Consider the following 20,204-nt stretch of genomic DNA (forward strand, 5'->3'; position numbering starts at 1 on the left):
GTAATTGTCATTATAGTCAGCACTGGCCCTAATTTGAGACTACATATTCAGTGCAGGGGAATGGGACTCCTTTCTGTCCCTCAACATTCCCTCCCTCCATTGCCAAGTCTTGTTTCTTTCACCTCCCCAGACACTGACAGAATTCAGGACAAACTGTAAAAGATTGGAATGGGCTTTTGGAAATGGCCTATGAAAGGCTATTAAAAATTCGTATATTTAAAAAGATTGTCTTATAGGTCAATTAAAAATCATACCAGTAAAAAAAAAAAAAAAGTCTGGGGTTGTTCTGGGAGAAACCATTACTTTAGCTTCTGATTAAACTCTGATGTTTCCAATATTTGAAAGTTTCCCTTTGGAAAGAGCAGTAGAGTCTACTCTAGTAAAGCGTTCCATGTTATCCCCAGAACTTTGGAAGCAATCTCGATGATTGTAGGATAATCAGAAATATTGAAGTTCTGGCTGTCACCTGGGACTTTTTTTTTTTTTTTTTCATCTTTAAATGAAGAAACTATCATCAGTTTTCTTCCTGTAAGTCAAAACCATACAAGATAGTCTGTTCTTGATTACCTATACCCACAAAAGATATGGGACAATCGAACTCTGTAGATTACCATGGGCAATTGAACTCTGTAGATAACTGCTAACCAAGAACAGAAACACTGCCTGGAGATCCAAAGCCAAGAAAATTATTTAGGGCCTAGTTCAATGTCACTTCCAGTGACAGAGTCCATTTCTACCTTGAAGGTTGAGATCGTGTTTCTGTTGTGTTATCTCTGGCCTAAATGATTAGTTGGAAGGGAAACTCTCATTGATAACAGCATGCCACCTTCATTATTGAGATAACTAAAAATTAATTATAGAGAGTTGGCAGTCTGGAATAGTGGTCAAGGGCATGGATTATGAAGTTAGACTGTGGGTTTATATCAGGGTTTCCCATTTACTGGCTGTGATCTCAGGTGAATGCTTTAACTTCTCTGATTTGGTACTTATCTGTAAAACAAAGTATTATACATACTATTAATATACAAAATTATTAGCTATTCCACATAATTTTATTATTAGATGTCAAGTAGACATCGAACGAATGAAAAAGAATTAGCCAACAAGAATTTATTAACTGCCTGTCTTGGTTAAGGAAGAGCTAAGAGAAAAGACTGAAATAAACATAGGAATAATTTATGTCAAGTTAATTATCATGTAAGAAATGCTAGTAGGTAAAGAGATTCTATGAAACATTGATAAGTATAGACTGTATTTTAGCAAAGTCACTGATAGTGAATCGATTCTGTAATAATGGGCTTTCCTCTTCTTGCTATTATTGTTATCTCAATTTTCCGAAACAGCTTTAGCTATTGTACTTACTTTCCTTCACAAAGCTATTTTGCTGCTCTGAAGGGTATGTGTTTCACCAGGCCAGCAAGCATTTTTCACTGTGTGGTATCCTTGGGGTATCCTTATTGTAGAAAGACTATAAAAACAAAACAAAACAAAACATGTTTAAATTCTAAGTAATTTTTTTTTCAAAGATAAATAAGATCCTTAAAGTATTTAGTGGTTCTGTCTTTCAGAATAGTGCCATTATATACAAACCATTGAAACAAATGTTCGCTTGATTATTTTAGTTTGTAAGTATGTGCCTATTATATGTATATTTTTATTTGGTAGGCTTGAGTTTGAAGAAACTGAAGAACCTGATTTTACTGCGTTATGTCAAAAATTAAAGATACCAGATCATGTCAGAGAAAGAGCTTGGTTAACTTGGGAGAAAGTTTCATCTGTGGATGGAGTATTGGTAAGGACTTTTCTAAAATTTTTTAAACACATTTTTCTCATTTAAAAAATAATTTTGGATCACTTAAGAAAATTTGGAAAATAGAAAAATATAAAGAAAAGCTAGTAGTAATTCTATTACCCAGAAGTAATTTACCTCCAGTAACATTAAAAAATATTTCCCCCCACATAAGCCCACTACTGAAGTATTTTAAAGCCAATCTTAAATGTATTTTATTTATAAATATATCACTGTGATATAAAGAATTTTTTAAAAAACAAAGCCATGCCTTATAAAATAAATTTTAATACCTTCTAATATGCAGTGAGTGTTCAGATTTCCAACAAAGTCTTCGAATTTGTTTTGTTAGAATTCAAGATCTTTGATAATATTTTGATATGTTTCTTCCATTTTTTTCTTTGCATATATGTGTGTTTATAATAATAACACTTGCAAATAATTACTAGGCTTTATATGTACTGGGGGACATAGTAAGCACTTTGCAAATTGGTCATTTAACAATCCATTGAGATGTGAAATATAAAATATTTTACATGTATTATGTAAAATCTTCATTTTATAGGTGAAGACACTGAAGTAGAGTCAGGTTAAGTAACTTGACCAAGGTCCCTGGCTAATAAGATCTAAATCACAGATTTGGAATCAGACATATACTTATATATAGTTATATGTAGTTACATATAGTGTATCTTAATTTAAAATATTTTTCTTAACATATCTTGAGTATTTTCTTGTTATTAAAATTTTTTTTTTGATATTTAATAATGTAGTATCCTTTGGTGGTGTACTATTTCATCCATTAGGTGTATATTAATTTATTAACGCTTACTGTTGATGCAGGACAGGGCAAATTTCCCTGAGTGGCGGGAAGCTCAAGTCCTGTACTGAGAGAGAGATTTTTGGCTGAGTGCAAGTAAGAATTCAAAGGAAAGTTTATTAAAGTAGGAGTAATGCTCCGAAGACAGAGTGATCTCTCAGAGGCAGAGTGCCTGAGAGAGAATCAGGAACAGAGACAATAGAGACGGAGAAGGTGAGAGGAACAGAGGAAAAAACACTGAGAGGAACTGAGAAAAAGACATAGAGAGACCCCCAGGGAATTTATATATCATTCTTTAGTTTCTTTGAATTACAGTTTAAAGACTTCGTTTACCCATTTTCCTTTGATAGTATGAGCATACAGTGAGAAAGGATAAGAGAATGTAGCATGAAAAGGCAAGAATATGTAGTGCGAGAGGCCCGCTGGCAGTTCTCAGCCTTTGATTCATCAGTTCCCCATGGTTTTAGCCATAAGGAATGAATGATTTTGTTCTGTGTAGGGCACAACTTAAAGACTGTTTACCTGTTTTCCCTTGATGGTATGGGTAAATGGTATGTTAACAATCCCAGCAGAAATCTTACCTTGTTCTGCAGGTTTCCTCCTGTTCTGGCCAAAGGGCTGATCAGCATATTGCAGTCTCAATCTAGCTTGATTTAACATTTTAGTTCTCTTGCCTCCTCTCTACTATTATTAGACGTTTATTTTTTTCCCAATTTTTTGCTCTATAAAATAATGAGATAAATATCCTTATTCATAAGAATAATGCCTGGCACAAAATAAGTCCTTGATAATTTGTTAAATGAATGAATCTCCAATTATTAGAATAAATTCTCAGAAATTGAATTACTGAGTCAAAAGATATGAAGTCTTGGTAATTATTGCTAAATTGCACTCCAGACAATCACTTTTATTAAATTTAATTTCTCATCAGCACTGAATTGGAGTACATCTGTCTCTTTTTAACGATTAGATCAACAAAGCAAAATATGTTTATATACATCCCATAAAAATAAATATTTAAAACCATTTAAAAAAAATCTGTGGTATCATTCTATTTTGTCTGCCATAAAAAAATAACGTAGACTGGGTAGCTTATAAATAAAAGAAATTTATTTCTCACAGTTCTGGAGGCTGGGAAGTCCAAGGTCATGGTTCTGGCAGATTTTGTGTCTGATGAGAGCCTGCTTTTTGACTCATAGATGGTGCCTTGTCACTGGCCTCACATGGCAGAAAGGGTGGGAGCTTCTCTTGCCTCTTTTATAAGTGCACTAATCCCATTCATGAGGGTCCTGCTTTCATGACCCGATCCCCTAATAGCTTCACTATGGCATTAGGTTTCAGCATTTGAATGTGGGGAAGATACAAGTATTCAGTCCGTAGCATCTGGTAATAAAAAAGAGAAAATGAGGCCCATAATTCCGAAGATCTGAACATGTTCTAGAACTTCTTACTAAAAAAGGAGGAATACTGAAGTATCTAGGAAGAATGACTTTGGTATTATCATCCCAGAGCATCTAATATATAAACATTGATTTGTATACTTCATGTACAAAGCTGTTTTTATACATATGCAATAAAGAGAGTCGGCTCTTTCACTTTTCTCTCTTCCATAAAAACTAGGCTTTCAGTTTTCAGGAAGTTAGGAAGGGGCACCTGATTATAGAGAGAATTAGTGAATATAGGTAGTCTTGAATTTATAAGTGGCCTATGTTCCAAATCTTTTTGCAAGTGGTACACCATGGTAGTTAGATTTCTGTTTAGTTCACATAAAACTTTTTTGTACTGAACCGTATAGCAGTAATGGTTTTAATCGTGGAGGCCCTTGTGGGCTTCAGACTTGAATACATGTACGAATAAATGTTACTATTTTCTTACTCTACACTTTTCTTCTCCTGGCTTTGCCCTGCTTTTCATGGAAGTTGGCACATTTTAGATCTCATTTTCTGGCGGAGCTCATGATGGAGACTAAAACATGTGAAATCATTCCTGGTTGTGTACTGGAGGAAGACAAGAAAGGAATTTCACGTTACCTTTGGGATTTTGTGTACCTTTTTGGGGATATGACAGAGGATGATGTTATATTGTCTTATGTAATTCACCAGACTTTTATGTAGAAATATTAAGTGATAGTTAAATTTATGAGGGTTGGCCTGAGGATTTAACCTCTGTTTATACAATAATTTCTAAGGGAGAGTGTGATAGTGTGCTGAGAAGCCAATGTAATGACAAAATGAACCTGATTTCAAAGCAGCTATTTTAGTTGCAGTTGGCTATCTTCTTTGAAACAAGAAGAATGTGGTAACACAGGGAACTCTTTTTGGCAACTGAAAGTAGATGATGTTTATTGGAATAAAGGATGAGTTAAGAGCAAGGATTTGTCGTCAGACTGGACTGACTCAAGTCTCAGATTACCATTTACTAGCTCCATGATCTTGAACAAGTTACCTAAAATCTCTAAACCTCAATTTTCCTTTCTGTAAAAGGGACAAACAATAATTTCTTTATCTCGAAGTTATTGTGTGGATTAAATAAATTTGTGCATATAAAGTACTTATTAGTGTAAACAAAGTACCTCTATTAGGTCATGCAAACAGAATAATTTGATTTAAGAACTACCCCCAGAAAATTTTATGTTAATACAGTTTTTTAGGAGGACTTAAAGATCAGTTAAAATGGTTGAAGTTTTAAATGCATGTGTAAAGATTTTGATGTGGTACTTTTGCTACAATTCATATTTTTAAGTTCTCAGGAGTCAGAAAAGTTTATACATGGAAGCATATATTAATCCTTTTTAAGGAAAGTTTTGTGGTATTTTGTTTAGAGAAATGTTTTCTCCTTCTTATATAAATGTTTAATAAGTGATTGTTGCCATAAGATTAGATTGTGTTTGTGTTGTTTATAGCATGTGAATAAGGGACTTTCCATTAAGAAATTGGCCAGAAGTGCTGTTCATATTGTGACTTACTGTTAATCAGTTGTTAGAATTTTGGTTTTCTTTCTGCATCTTGGATGGCAGCATGGTAGAATGGAAAAGGCCTTGAATGTCAAGGCAGAAAACTTTGATTTAGTTATATTGTAGCTATATGATTTTTAGGCAAATTAGTTAATTCTCTAAGACTCACTTTGCTCATCTTTAAAGCAAAAAACATGTCTGAATGTCAACCTCTTAGGTTTTGTGTGTGCTTATATTTCAGACATCTTGAATATACATTCAAGAGGTTTCAAATATATTCCCTTTGATAGAGGCATTCATTTTTGTGCAATTGGGTCATTATATTTAGAAAGATAATGGAAAAAGATAGTTTGGAATTGGAGTAATTCTAGGCATTCCATTTAAGTTATATTACAGAAATATAAAGAGGTTTCTTAATAAACTTATAAAGGTCACACACGCATGCACACACGCATACACAGGAATATTATTTAGCCATAAAAAGGAAAGAGATCTTAACATTTGTGACAGCATAAATAGACCTTGGGAGCATTGCTAAGTGAAATAAAATGGTCATAGAAACATATACTGTATGATCTCACTGATATGTGGAATCAAAAAAAAAAAAAAAACCCTCCAAACTGAACTCAGAGATACAGAGAACAGATTAGTGATTGTCAGAGATGGGGTGGAGGGTAGGCAAAAAGGGTGAAGATGGTCAAAAGGTATAAACTTCCAGTTATAAATAAGTCATGCGATGACTTATTAAATAAATAAATAAATAATGCGACATGGTGACTATCAATATTACTGTATTGTATATTCGAAAGTTGCTTAAGAAAGTAGATCCTAAAAATTCTCATTACAATAAAAAAATTTGTAACTGTATGGGAATGGATATTAACTAGACTAATTGTGGGGATCATTTCACAATATATACAAATATTGAATCATGTTGTACACCTGTACTAATATAATGTTATTCAGTTATATCTTAGTGAAAAAATAAGTCATTGCCAAACCCAAGGTCTACTAGATTTTCTTCTATGTTATCTTTTAGATATTTTATAGTTTTGTATTTTACATTTAATTCTATGATCCATTTTCTGTTAATTTTTGTAAAGAGTATCAGGTTTGTGTCTAGATTAATTTTTTTGCACGTTGATATCTAGTTGTTGTAGTACTATTTGTTGAATATGTATCTTTTCTACATTGTGTTGCCTTTGCTTTTTTGTCAAAGATCACTTGACTATTTATGTAGGTCTATTTTTGGGCTCTTTATCTGTTCCATTGATCTGTTTGTTAGTCTTTCACCGATATCACACTGTATTAATTACGGTAGCTTTATAGTAATTTGTGAAGTTGGGTAGTGTCTGTCAGTGCTTCAACTTTGTTCTTCTTTGATATTAAGTTGACTATTTGACATCTTTTTCCTCTCTATATAAACTTTAGAATCAGTGTGTCAATATTTACGAAATAACTTACTGGGATTTTGATTGAGATTGAGTTAAATCTATGGATCAAGTTGGGAAGATATTTTGGCATTATTGAGTCTTAGAATTATGTATAAATATTTCATTTTTGGGGTGTTAATATGAACGGTATGTTTTAAATTTCAAATTCAACTTGTTCGCTGTTGATATGTTGGAAAGCTATTGACTTACGTATACTTGTCTTGTATCTTGCAACTTCATTATAATCACTTATCAGTTCCAGGAGTTCTTTTGTTGATTCTTTCATTTTCTAAATGAACAATCATATCATTTGCAAACAAAGTGTTTTATTTCTTATTTCCCAATCTGTATATCTTTTATTTACTTTTCTTGTCTTAGTCTTTCTAGTATTTTTTCTTGTATCTTTTCTTGTCTTTCTAGTATTTGTTAAAAAGGAGAGATGAGAGGCAACATCCTTGACTATTCCTGATCTTTAATGGGAAAGCTTGTAGTTTCTTAGGTATGACGCTAGCTGTAGGTTGTTTGTAGATATTTATCAAATTGAGGAACTTCTTCCTCTTTATAGTTTGCTGAGAGTTTTTTCATGAATGGTGTTGGATTTTGTCAAGTGCTTTTCCTGCTTCTATTGATAATGATTATTTTTCTTCAATCCGTTGGAGTAATAGATCACATTTACTGATTTAAAATGTTGCATACCTAGAATAAATCCCACTTTCCTACTTGATCCTGGTATATAATTCATTTTATACATTGTTGGATTCAATTTGCTAATACTTTGTTTAGGATTCTTGTATCTATATTCATGATAGATATTAGTCTGTAGTCCCCATGCCCCCCCCCCTCCCAGCTTTGTAATGTCTGTCCGGGTTTGGTATTATGGTAATTCTTGCCTCATAGAATGAGTTTGGAATTATTTCCTTTGCTTCTGTCATCTGAAAAAGAGTACTGAGAATTGGTATAATTTCATATTTGTTAGAATTCACCAGTGAATCTATCTGTGTCTGGTGCTTTCTGTTTCGAATGGTTATTACTTATTGGTTCAATTTCTTTAATAGATTATCAATCTATTCAGATTATCTATTTGTTTTTTTTTTAAATTAAATTTATTTATTTTTAATTCTTTAATGTTACCACTTCTTTGACCTCTTTTACCCCATCTACCTCCCTTTTACTCTCTCCCTCCCACCCTCTGGTAAGATTATCTATTTCTTGTGTGAGTTTTGGCAGATTGTGTCTTTAAAGGAATTGGTCCATTTCATCTAGGTCTTCAAATGTGTGGGCTCAGAATTGTTCATAGAATTTCTTTAGTATCCTTTTAATTTTCATGAGATCTGTAGTGATGTTTTTCTTTCATTTCTGATTTGAGTAATTTGTTTTCTCTTTCTCTTTTTTTAGTTGATCTGACTATAAGGCTTTTGATTTTATTGCTTTTTTTGAAGAACCAGCTTTTGGCTACATTGATTTTTCTTTTAGATTTTCTGTTTTCAGTAATTCTTTTGTGTTTACTTGGCTTTTTGTAGTTCAGTATTTACATTTCTTTCTTATTTCCTTTGATGTATATTCTTTAGCTATTTTCTTTGTAGTTACTATGGGATCACATTTAACATCCTAAAGTTATAACAAATCTAATTTCAATTTATTCCAGTTTAACTTCAATAGCATAAAAAACTATGCTTCTTCAACAGTTCTGTCCCTACCCCTTCTAGTTGTCAATGTCACAAAATTACATCTTTAAACATTGTGAGTCCAAACACATAGATTAATATTTTTTAATGCATTAGTCTCTTAAACTGTGCAGAAAACAAAAAGTAGAGTTATATACCATTAGTACAAAAAGAATAACTTTTATAATTGCTCATGTATTTGCTTTTGCTGAGATCTTTAATTCTTCGTATGACTTTGAATTACTCTTATGTCCTTTCATTTCAACTTGTAAGATTCCCTTTAGCATTGCTCACAGGGCATGTCTAGTAAGAACTCCCTCAACTTCTGTTTATCTGAGAATGTCTTAATTTCTTCCTCACTTTTGAAGGACAGTTTTGCTGGATATAGCAATCTTGGCTGACGGTTTTTTTCTTTTAGCACTTTGAATATATCAACCCACTGCTCTCTGGCTTTCAGCGTTTCTAATGGGAAATCTGCTGGTAACCTTATTGAAGATCCCTTGTATGTGATGACTTGCTTCTTTGTTGGTGCTTTCAAAATTCTCCCTTTGTCTTTTGATGGTTTGATTATAATGTATCTTGGTTTGACACTCTTTAAGTTTATCCTACTTGGAGTTTGTTGCATCATTATGTGTATAATAATTTTAGAGGCCTGATAGTCATAATTGTTGATGTTCAGATTGGTAGTCATTTCTTTCTGGTATTCAGCTATACACAGTAATCAAGTTTATATGAGACCTAGATATCTAGGGAAGTTTCAAAATAAATTATTTTAACAAACATTTCTATTCTTGTTCCAGTTTTAATTTACCTGTTTTATATATGCCTTGATTTTCTCATTCTACAAAGTATTTTTTAAGGTACGTTGAATCAGAATTATATTGCACTCAAAACCCACCAAATACCCATTATAGTTTTCTCCTATCTTGGGTCTGTTTCAGAAACTCTTCCAAATTTTGTTTATTAAGTCATCATTTTTCTTAGTTTTATTCAAGGCTTACAAAGCTGCTGGCCACTGCCTTTTATCAACATAAAGGCAAATTGTGTAACCATGCTACATTGAATTCTAGAAAAAACAAAGTATTTGCTATTTTAGTTACTGAGGCTTTATTGAAAGTAAACATATAGGTTCTATAAACTTTTTTTGAATATTGGAAAATTTGTCAAAGATTATCATTTTATGACTTAGAACTCTAGAAACTCCCAAATCACAGGACTCGATGACCAATGATCTCTTTCAGTTCCTTTCTAATTTGAGTCTCTTTCATTCTAATGCAGACTCATTTATTCATTAGTGATGTTTCATTTTTAAAAGCAGTATATGTGATATCGTTAGAAAGAATTAACATGCAAACTTTGGAAGATACCTTTTATCCATATAATTGAATGAGTTATAGAAATTGACCTCTCTCAGTGTTTTTCAATCTTGTTTCTAAGAGGAGTAGACATCAGTTTCGTAGGTTTTTAACAGAAAAGCCCATTTAGTGGCTGTTTGAGTATGATGGCAGTTTTCTCTCCTGTATGTTTATATCTTCTTGATTGGATCATATTTGGGCCTTTGACTCAGTAAACTAATCAGAGAGCTTCACCAGAAACTAAGTTCCATATCAGTGTTATATCACCTGTTAAAAAATGAGATCCGTAATATCACTTCTTTGTGTGAGTTACTCTCACTGATATTCACTTGTTTGTTATCAATGTGTGAGTGGGATCTGAAGAAACTATAGTAGAACCAATGGTCTTACCTACACTTTGTACTGATGATTCAGTTGCTGCTTGTTTCCCTGAGTATACTAAGAGAAAAAATTGTAAAGAAAAAAAAATCATTCTGTCTTTAAAAAACAAAAAAAATCTCATTTAACATCAAATTAGTGCTAGACACTGTACGAAGCTTTTGGAGGGGGCGGGGCAGTACAGCAGTGAATTAGATATAATTCTTCTGTCTTCAAAATGCTTGCAGACTAGTTGAGATATGAATAAATGATCAAGCAGGTAAATCACAGTTCAGTTAAGTGCTCATATAGGCCTATCCACTGAGTTCTGTAGAACTTGTTAAGGGAGGGGGTCCCAGGTGCTTACGTCTTGGGCTGAGCACCAGGTAAATATGAATTCTCGTATTTTCTGGGAGTGGAGTTACCCCTTTCCCCATGAAACCATTGTGTAACTGGATGACTGATTCAACTAGCATTTACTACCTCTGTATATTGTATCAAAAAAATGAGATTAGTACAAAGTAAAGTTAGCTTTTGCAGCTCTCTTCTAGGCTGTGCTATTCTTGCATTTTAATTTTTCTGATCATATTAAAGAATGTCCTTAACACTAATTGATGTCAGCTAATACAAGTTGAGGGGAGATTGGGATTGTCTGACATAGCATGTTATTCCTTTTGTTCTACATAAGATATTGGTGAGGAAGAAATCCAGGAGTAGGCAGCTTTTATCCTCTGTATTCCTCTAATACATTCCTGTAATATATTTAACTTTTAAACTTATTGCTAATCACTCAATTACGGTCTCATGAATCAAGTGTAAGGATATATCTTTTTGACCTTGGCATAGAGAACATATTTATTATGGCCTATTTTCATCTTGGTGGTGACTAATATTTTCAAAAGTAGAGATTTACTAGAATAGTATTTTTAACTTTTAAAATTACAATTTAAATTTTTGCTAGTTAACTCATGATAGCATGAATAGTAAGGTAACCTGATTTTCTAACGCCAAATTTTCTGATGTTTCCAAGATGATTTATGTTACCACTTGGTGGAGCTCTTTTATAAGTTAATGCATTGTAAAAAAAGCAAATGCAAGTCTTCACTAATTAGGGGTCATCCTTAGGGTTGTGCAAGTGAACTAAACTAAGCGATAGCTAAATAGGTAGCCTCTTCAAATATTGATTGTAGATTTTTACTTAAACTGCAACATATATAATTGAAGTTTTAATATTTTAAAGATTTTTCTCTAGAGTATTCCTGATTTTTCTCTGTTATGCTTTATATAAATTTAGTACTTTTTTATTGACTTACTTTTCCTCCTATTTTATAATTGTAGGTAATTTAGAAAATGTATACAGGATTAATGAAGAAAATGAAAACCATTTGTAATCTTACACTTAGAGATAATAATTAACATTTTGATATATTTTGTCTTACCTTTTTAATATTTCACAAAATCGGAATAAACACAGAATTTTGTATTCTGGTTTTTTTTTCTCAACATATTTTTGGTATTTTCCCATATTTTTATAATCTTTTAAATGTTTTAAGGGTTTATATTATTCCATGATACAGCTCTGTCATAACTTATTTTGAGATATTTAGGCTTTTTCTACTGTTTCTGTCATTATAAATAATTCTTTGAACATCTATTACACTAAGTCTTGACTCGCCTGTCTAATTATTTTCATTGGATAAATTCTTAGATATAAAACTGAACTCTCAAGGATCTCAATGCATATTAACAAAATGTCCTTCAACTGACACTATTCTGAAGTTTAGTATTTTCAAAATACGTTTGTTGGAAAGTACTGTTTTTTTCTTGTCCTTTGCCTGTTTTTCTTCTTCATGTTTTATTATTTCTTTTTTGGTGATCCTTTTGGTTGAGTAAGAAGAATTACTTTTCTTCTAACAGTTTTTAAGGTACTGTTCTGAGCTCTTTTCATAATTCTCATCTAAATTTTCAAGAAAACACATCAGTTACAGATTTTAGGTTTAAAATTGCCATTGGAAAATAAAGTCTGGATTTCAAGAGACCAATAGAGGCAGGCTGGAGAGCAGAATGAGATATATGAATCATCTGTATAGAGATAATGGAAGTGCTATGGAAGTGGATGAGATTGCTGAAGAAAAGAGAATGTGGTAGAGAAAATCCTTGGAATTAGGAATCACTGAAAAATTTGTGAGCTAAAGAAAAGAGAGTGAAAGTGTTGAAGTTTTTTAAAAGCCAAGGAAAAAACTTTTACTGGAACAGTGTCAGATGCTACATAAAAAGTCTTTGTGGATGTAACAAAAAAGGCTATTCAGTAGAAAAAGATCTTTGAGGACTAAGGGAATAGCTACAGTAGATTAGTGCTTGTATAGTGAGAGGATATATTCAGCGAATGCAGTATATGTGTCCTGTGAGAGTGATTGTGGTGAGAGTGTGTCTGAATAGTGAGAGGTTTGAATATGTAGTGAAGACAGTAGCTTGATAATGTCCTGGGATATTATTTTTTTCGTAAGATGGTATAAGCTTATTTGTGACCAAAAGGAAAGAAGATTTTAGAAAGAAAACTGTTGGAGAAATTATGAAAGACGGGAGAATTAATAAACTAGATCTTGAAGGAGATAGGAGGCAGTGTGATCCAAAGTGGGAGGTAGGGAGGGCTTAGAATTGTTAATTTGACCATGTAATTCCATTTGTATGACATTCTGATAAAGGCACTGAAATTAGATCAGTGGTTGCCAGGGGCTAGGGGTCAAAGAACCCTTTTTCTTAAAAACAAAAACAGAAACAGAATAAAGGAAAACACAGAAAAATACAAAACTCCAGTATTCCCAAGGATAGATATTTATGGTTTGGACAAGGTCAGATAGTGGATGGTGCTGAGACAGATGTGGTTTAGTGGAATGACCGCTAAATTCACTGAAAATAATAATGCTGCTGATGATAGTAAACTCTGCTTCAGTGTGTGCAATGCCAGGCACTATGCTGATTAAGAGCATCCTTTTGGTTTCCTTTTAGTTCTATGATTAGAGACTATTAACATCCCCATTTTAGTAGAAATTGAAGTTTAGTTAGATTTAAGCAAATTACCCATAGTTATACAACTAGAGTTTGTATTCAGATTGTTGAATGTTCGACACTAAAATCCATGTACTTAATGTAAATAATAGAGTGTAAGTCCCAGAGAGACAGAAATTTGTTTTTGTTTCTGATTTCACCACTGTATTCCCAAAATCATAGCCATTTCAGTTGCATAATGAAAATTTTTTGAAAAATCATTAGAGATCTCAAGTTTTGGAAAACATAAAAGAAAATAAATTGGAAGATGCAAAGAAACCTATGTGAAGATAAAGATATGATTTTTAAATGATTGTAAATTTGATATCTTTCATGTAGGCATTTACCAGATGAAATGACTGTTACATTTTGTTTTCAGTATGTTCTAATAAAATCTGCTGTTTTAAAAAGTGAACAAACTGATTATAGAGTAAGATTTTGTAGTTGATTCTAATAATCATGGCTTTGTTAATTTTTTTTTTCCTAGCAAATCTTGGTGACATCCAAGTGTAAGATCAGACCAAGTAGATGTTACTGGTTATAACTAAAATGCAAGCCCTTACCATATATTTATATATATTTTACATATAAAATCTTACATACTTCATATAATATAGAACATATATACAATCTTAAATATTTTAATCGAGAGATTTTACTTCTAGGACTCTCCTAGTTGGAAACTGGTCATTCATTTCCTTTGCATAGATACACAAAAATATTTGCTGTTGAACGAATCATCCAGTTACATAACATTGATCTCATCTATAATCTGGTTCCCTCCATAAAGAACTAAGTCAAATAGATGAATAAGAAATTTAACAATTAATAGTCTCAAGTTTAGGAGGGATATTTATGTTTCTTTCCTAGATAAATGTGTACGAAGAAGAAAAACACTTTAAGTAGAGTTAATTGGAATGTACCTAGAACAACAGGAACAGCAGCAACAAATATAAATCATCTGATATACAGCTCACACATTTTGCTCATAGGAAAGTTCTTTAGGTCCTTAAAAATCAGAACTTATTTATACAGCATTTCATTTAGGTATATTATGATTTTAAATGAGCTTGCATTGAATCGTATTGGCTACACCCTAATAAAATTTGATGTTTTAGAAAAACGAATAAACAACATTCGATTTTAACATCTTTAGTTACTTCATTTCCCAACCTTTAAAAGAGTAAAAACCAAAGACTGGAGTTGTTGAAGGCAGACATAGTGAGAGCAGTTAAGTTCAACAGGCCTGACAGCAAAGAAGCAAACCAAAAACAATTTAATTAGTAACCATAAAAATTCAAAAAGCATATATTTGGGAGGTGATTTATTATAGAGACAAACCACCTTTTACATCTCAGTAGTTCCTGTGAAATTGATCATATTGATATAAACACATATACAAAAGTTAAAGTTTCATTTTATTAAAATATACTTCAGTCATTATAACAAGCAAAATATATATTTATATATACTTTGCATGTTCAGTTTCAGAAATAATATGTAATATAGTTTCAGAATCTACTTTATCGAGGTATAAATTACATGTACTAAAATTATCTAGTTTTAAGCGAACAGTTCAGTTTTGACAAAGATATTTAACCATGTAAGTGCTACCATTGAGATACAGAAATTTTTGATTACTCCAGAAGGTTCTCTCATTGTCCTTTGTTATCATTCCCCAACAACTACACTCCCGTTCCCAGGCAGCCACTGATCTACTTTGTGAGATTAAAGATTAGTTTTGCCTTTTCTAAAATTTCATATGAAAGGAGTCACACAGTATGTATCTTTTTGTATCTGGCTTTTTCTCAGTGTAATAGTTTTGAGATTTGTCTATGCTGTCATTATTAGTACTTTTTTTTTTATTGTTGAATAACATTCCATTGTATGGACATACAACAATTGATCTATTCTCCTGTTTTTGAATATTGGGTTTTTTCTAGTTTGGGGTTTTTATGAATGAAGCTGCTATTAACATTCTTCTACAAAGTGTCCATTTCCCTTGGGTATAAATATCTGGGAGTGGAATTGGTAAGTGTGATGGAAAGTATATATTTAACTTTATAAGAACTTACCAAATATAAGAACTTGTTTCCTAAAACAGTTTAAATTTTCAACAATAATATTTGAGTGTTCCATTGTTCTATATTATCTTCAACCTTTGATATTGTCAGTCTTTTTAATTTTAAGCATTCTGGTCAGTGTATAGTTGTAATATAAGTTTTAAAATATTTCCCAAGTAGCTAAAATTAAGGAAAAGTTTAGAATTGGATAATGATGAGCTTTTTATCCATAAATTTGACGATCTAGAAAATTCTTTTCCTAAAGCTTTCATATAATTGAGATTTCAAAACAATGTAACATTACATCATATCTTTTCAGCTTTATTGTAATCTCCAATTAAGAGTAAGCAAATAGTTTCAGTTTAATAGAACATCAGATAATTTGGTATTTCTTTTTTTTCAATTTAATATAATCCAAATTTCATCAACAAAACAACATATTTAGACAGTGATATACATTTTTAGGGGAAAAAGGTATATATTCTAATGATGAAAAATATTCTAATGATAATGATAGCCATCACTTATTGAGTACGAATTATATGCCAGTCATTATGCTAAGGGCCGTATGCGTGTGTGTGTGTGTGTGTGTGTGTGTGTGTGTGTGTGTGTGTGTGTATCCCATTTGGTTCTTACAAAGTGAGGTATGTATTATTATTTTCATTTTACAAAGAAGGCTATTATGGCTCTGAGAGGGATGAATTTTTAAGGTTAAAAAATACTTGAACCCCAGTAGACTTATAAAAGAATGAGTGAATTAAAGTAAAAGGAAGATAATCAAATAAGAAAATGGGTTTGTTTTTAAACAATTTATGTTATGGATTCTAAAATCTTTTAACTTGGCTGGCTTCTTAACTTGGCTTCGATGACATCGGATTATTGAAAAATGAAAGTATTTACCTCAAAGAACTGACTGACCCCTAAGTTGTAATTTAACTTTTTGTTCTCTAATATATTTTTTTGCCTTACAATATAAAATTTAAGTGTTTGTTATTTGTGTAGAATTAAATGCTCTCAAGTACATGCCATTGTAAAGATTTAAAACAAATTTATTTTGTTATGCTGAAGAACAAAAATTTACACATAATACAATTTTAACAGTATTCAATGTGTGAATAATTTAACAAAATATTTGAATTTTTTCTTTTTGTTCTTAGGAAAGTTATATTCAAAAGAAAAAGGAACTGTGGGGTATCTGTATCTTTATTGCAGCAGTTGACCTAGATGAGATGCCATTTACTTTTACTGAGCTACAGAAAAACATAGAAACCAGGTAAAATTTCTTATATCAACATCAGTCTCTGCCATTAAAGAAAATTACTTCTGAACTTCACTTTTATAAAACATTAGGGAATTAATGAGAAATGTTAAAATTAAATAAAATGTAAAGGACTTAGGTCAACTAGTGAACTGTCATTCTCTCATGGAGCCCTTAATGAAAGTGTATTTATGTTGTACTTTCTGAAAAATGTAGTGATTTGTGTCCTGGGAAAATTTTCATCATGTCTCTCACTATCTGTAAACTTTCTTAATTGTAGCTGTTGATAAAGTGGACAGAAAAAGCAAAGATTTACAAAGTAGCCTTTATATTAAAACAGATAGGTCTTGATCTGATTAGTTGGTGAACTGCATAGCAGTACTAAACCACTAAAACTAGCATGATGATTTTAAAAGAATTTAGTTACAGTTTATTAAAGTTTACAGTTGTTTAATATAAAAGATTATATTCAACTGAATATCCATTACAATACTTGTGCCAATAATTACTTAATATTTGCTGTTGAGCTTATAAATTGTATAAGAAGCGTTTACTAATTTGTTTCCAATAACTTATGAACTTTATCTTGAGAAGCCTTCTGATATTCCATCATTTCATTTGCAGCATATTCATGAAATATAAAAGTAAATAATTCTCCCAAAAATAATAATACATATTTCTTCTTGGAAAAGATATAAAGTCATATGGAATTAAACATAATTGGTGTTTTATTTAAATGAGATAAATTGTTGCATTTTTTGATAATGCTTTTTTTTACTATGTCTATATAAAATGTGGAAACATAGGCCTTGTATATTCATATTTAACCTATGGAATTAGAATTGGTTTATCTCTTAGAGTTTTTACAGTTTAACTTTATTAAAGAAAATCATCAAATCAAAGTAGTTTTTATATAGCTGAAAATATTCTAAATATGTAAGTAAACTTCCACATTTATTCATTCGGCAAATGTTTTAGTAGCTTCCAAAGATTGGAAAGAATATGATTATTTGGGTTAAGATAGACTAGCTTTAAATCTTTTTTTTATAAGCTATATGACAGAATAGACTGCTGAGCCTTATTAAGTCTCACATTTCTCATCTATGAAAGTGAAAATTATTAGCTACTTCAGAGAATTAAATAACTTATAACTAGAGAAGTAAATAGTTCAGAGAGTCACTGCCTGTAACACCATAGCACTTAGGAGGTCTTGATCTCTTTCCTTCTGTAGGTCTGCCACATGCTCCCCCCACCCCACTACCACTATGCCCTCCCCTCACAGAAAAAAGAAAGAAAAAAAGGAAGGAAATAAAAAAACAGTTGTTAGGCACTATGGTACTATGTTAGGTTCTAATGATATAGAGGTGAGAAATAGTCTCTAACTTCAAGAAACTCAATCCAATGGAGAAAATAAAATTAAACAGATGACTATAATGCAGTGTTATATAGCTATTCATAGACTACTAAATAAACATGACAGAGAAAGGGTATTACGTCTTTTATCTATAAAATGAAAGAATTTTCCTAGCAAAGGTTTTTCTATGCTTTTTTTCCCTGAGTATTCATAGAACAACATTGATTTATATATTGGGCAAGTCATAAATAATCTCTCTACAATAAATATAGTAATGTACTTGGTACAACTTTTTCTGAGGTACCTCTCAGTGTTCTGATAACTATCCAGAAATGTTATTTGGACCACTGCTGCTTAAACATGCTCTGGTGAAGGACTAATTTTATTTATTTATTTTATTTCCAATATGTCTCAGACTGCTATTTAAAAATATATAATATAAATCAATTACTAAAAAAATGAAACAAAAAATCATACTATAAAACCAAATTTTTTGTTACTAGATTCAGCAAACATAAAATTAGTGTCAAAGCACTGTGAAAGTTTTTAAATGTTTACACTCAATTTCTGTACTTATTTAATTGTGGACTGTTAACAAATAATTTATAGACCCATATCAATCCATGGAGCACTGCTCTAGAATATGTAGTTATCTACAGATCTACATGTCTTTAATTATGGCTTTTTATGTCTACCTGCCTGTCTGCATGCCTGTCTATCTTTTCTGCCTCTCTTCTTTCTTTTAGAGGAGGGCTACAGAAAGAATAGAGTCACTTAAATAAGTTAACCCTAGAAAAAGAGGGCTTTGTAGTAACAATTTAGTTTTCATGGTGCTCCATGGATAGGTAATACCATGTCTCATAAAAACTGGAACTGAGTGGCTCTTGAATAAATGCTATTCTAAGGCCGATTTCTTTTTCTCTGCACATATCTGCACATTTGCTCCATTCTCTTTTCTAAAGAGCAATCTGATCGTCTACACCATATCATTTCTACCCTCCTTTATTTGCTTTGTCACATAGTTTTTCATGGCTGCCCTAATCCCTTCTATACCATGGAAGCATTAAATAATCTTCTTTTGGATTCTGTGCCCTCTGTTGATTAGCTGAAGCTTTTATTTTTTCAGTTCTTAAGATAAATGCCTGAATGGTCCAGTCCAATTTTTGGAATGAAACCTATAACTCATTGGTTACTGCACAGCCAATGGATGGATCGGGTGACTAGCCTTGAGAGCAGGCCAGGAGGGGGAGTCAGTCTGAGCATCAGATGGAAGGTGGTTACATACATAGAGATTGATTAAATGAATAAATAAATTAATAAATGGATCTCAGGTTTCTCTGTGTCAAAGAATTGTTAACATTAAAAAGAAAACACTGGAATGAACCATGTGGTTTCACATTGGAGTTGGATAAATGAATGTGAATTTATGGTTTTAAAAACATAGAGAAGTAAATATATATGTATGTGTTTGTCATAACCCTTCCCTTTTTTTTTACATTCCTGATGATAAATAGATGTAGACATAGGTATATAGATATAGGGGTATAGTTTAAAGATTAGTGGATTTTTTACTCTTCAAATTCTAGTAAAATGAAAATAATTATTTCCAAAGGATATAAGAGTAATTTGATGTAGAACTAATAATCTTTTGAATTGAAATGTCTGTGCTTTGAAAATGAAATAAAATAAATTTTTAAAGTTGTGATTCACTTTTTTCTATTCTTTCCTTTGTAGTGTCTATAAATTCTTTGACTTACTAAAAGAAATTGATACCAGTACCAAAGTTGACAATGCTATGTCAAGACTATTGAAGAAGTACAATGTATTGTGTGCACTCTACAGCAAATTGGAAAGGTAAAGTAAAAATTTAATCAGGATTACACTTTGTTTTTTCACGTCATTGTTTATGATTAGATTCCATCTGGGAACTATTACATATTTAGTAATGTTATTAGGTATTACCCATTAGATTTTTCCTCTTTGCTGTTAGTTTCTTATTAATTCTTAGCTTGCTTATTTATCCAATCATATGCATTATGAATGTTTCCTCCAAAATTGTTTTCCATCCTTTTATCTGTTTCTATTAGTTTTAATAAACTTTAAGCTTAGT

General features: G+C 31.6%; 1 protein-coding gene across 1 annotated transcript in view; it reads left to right on the forward strand.

Annotated features, from left to right (window-relative positions):
* The window catches only part of RB1 (RB transcriptional corepressor 1), a 127,726-nt gene that overhangs the window by 1,321 nt on the left and 106,201 nt on the right, over positions 1–20,204 (forward strand). Inside the window, exons 2-4 of the mRNA XM_006916443.3 lie at positions 1,666–1,792; positions 16,640–16,755; positions 19,829–19,948. Coding sequence (XP_006916505.1) covers positions 1,666–1,792; positions 16,640–16,755; positions 19,829–19,948 — 363 coding nt within the window. The remainder of the gene's footprint in view (positions 1–1,665; positions 1,793–16,639; positions 16,756–19,828; positions 19,949–20,204) is intronic.

Source organism: Pteropus alecto, unplaced genomic scaffold (assembly GCF_000325575.1).
Source record: "Pteropus alecto unplaced genomic scaffold, ASM32557v1 scaffold24, whole genome shotgun sequence".
NCBI classification, from domain to species: domain Eukaryota; kingdom Metazoa; phylum Chordata; class Mammalia; order Chiroptera; family Pteropodidae; genus Pteropus; species Pteropus alecto.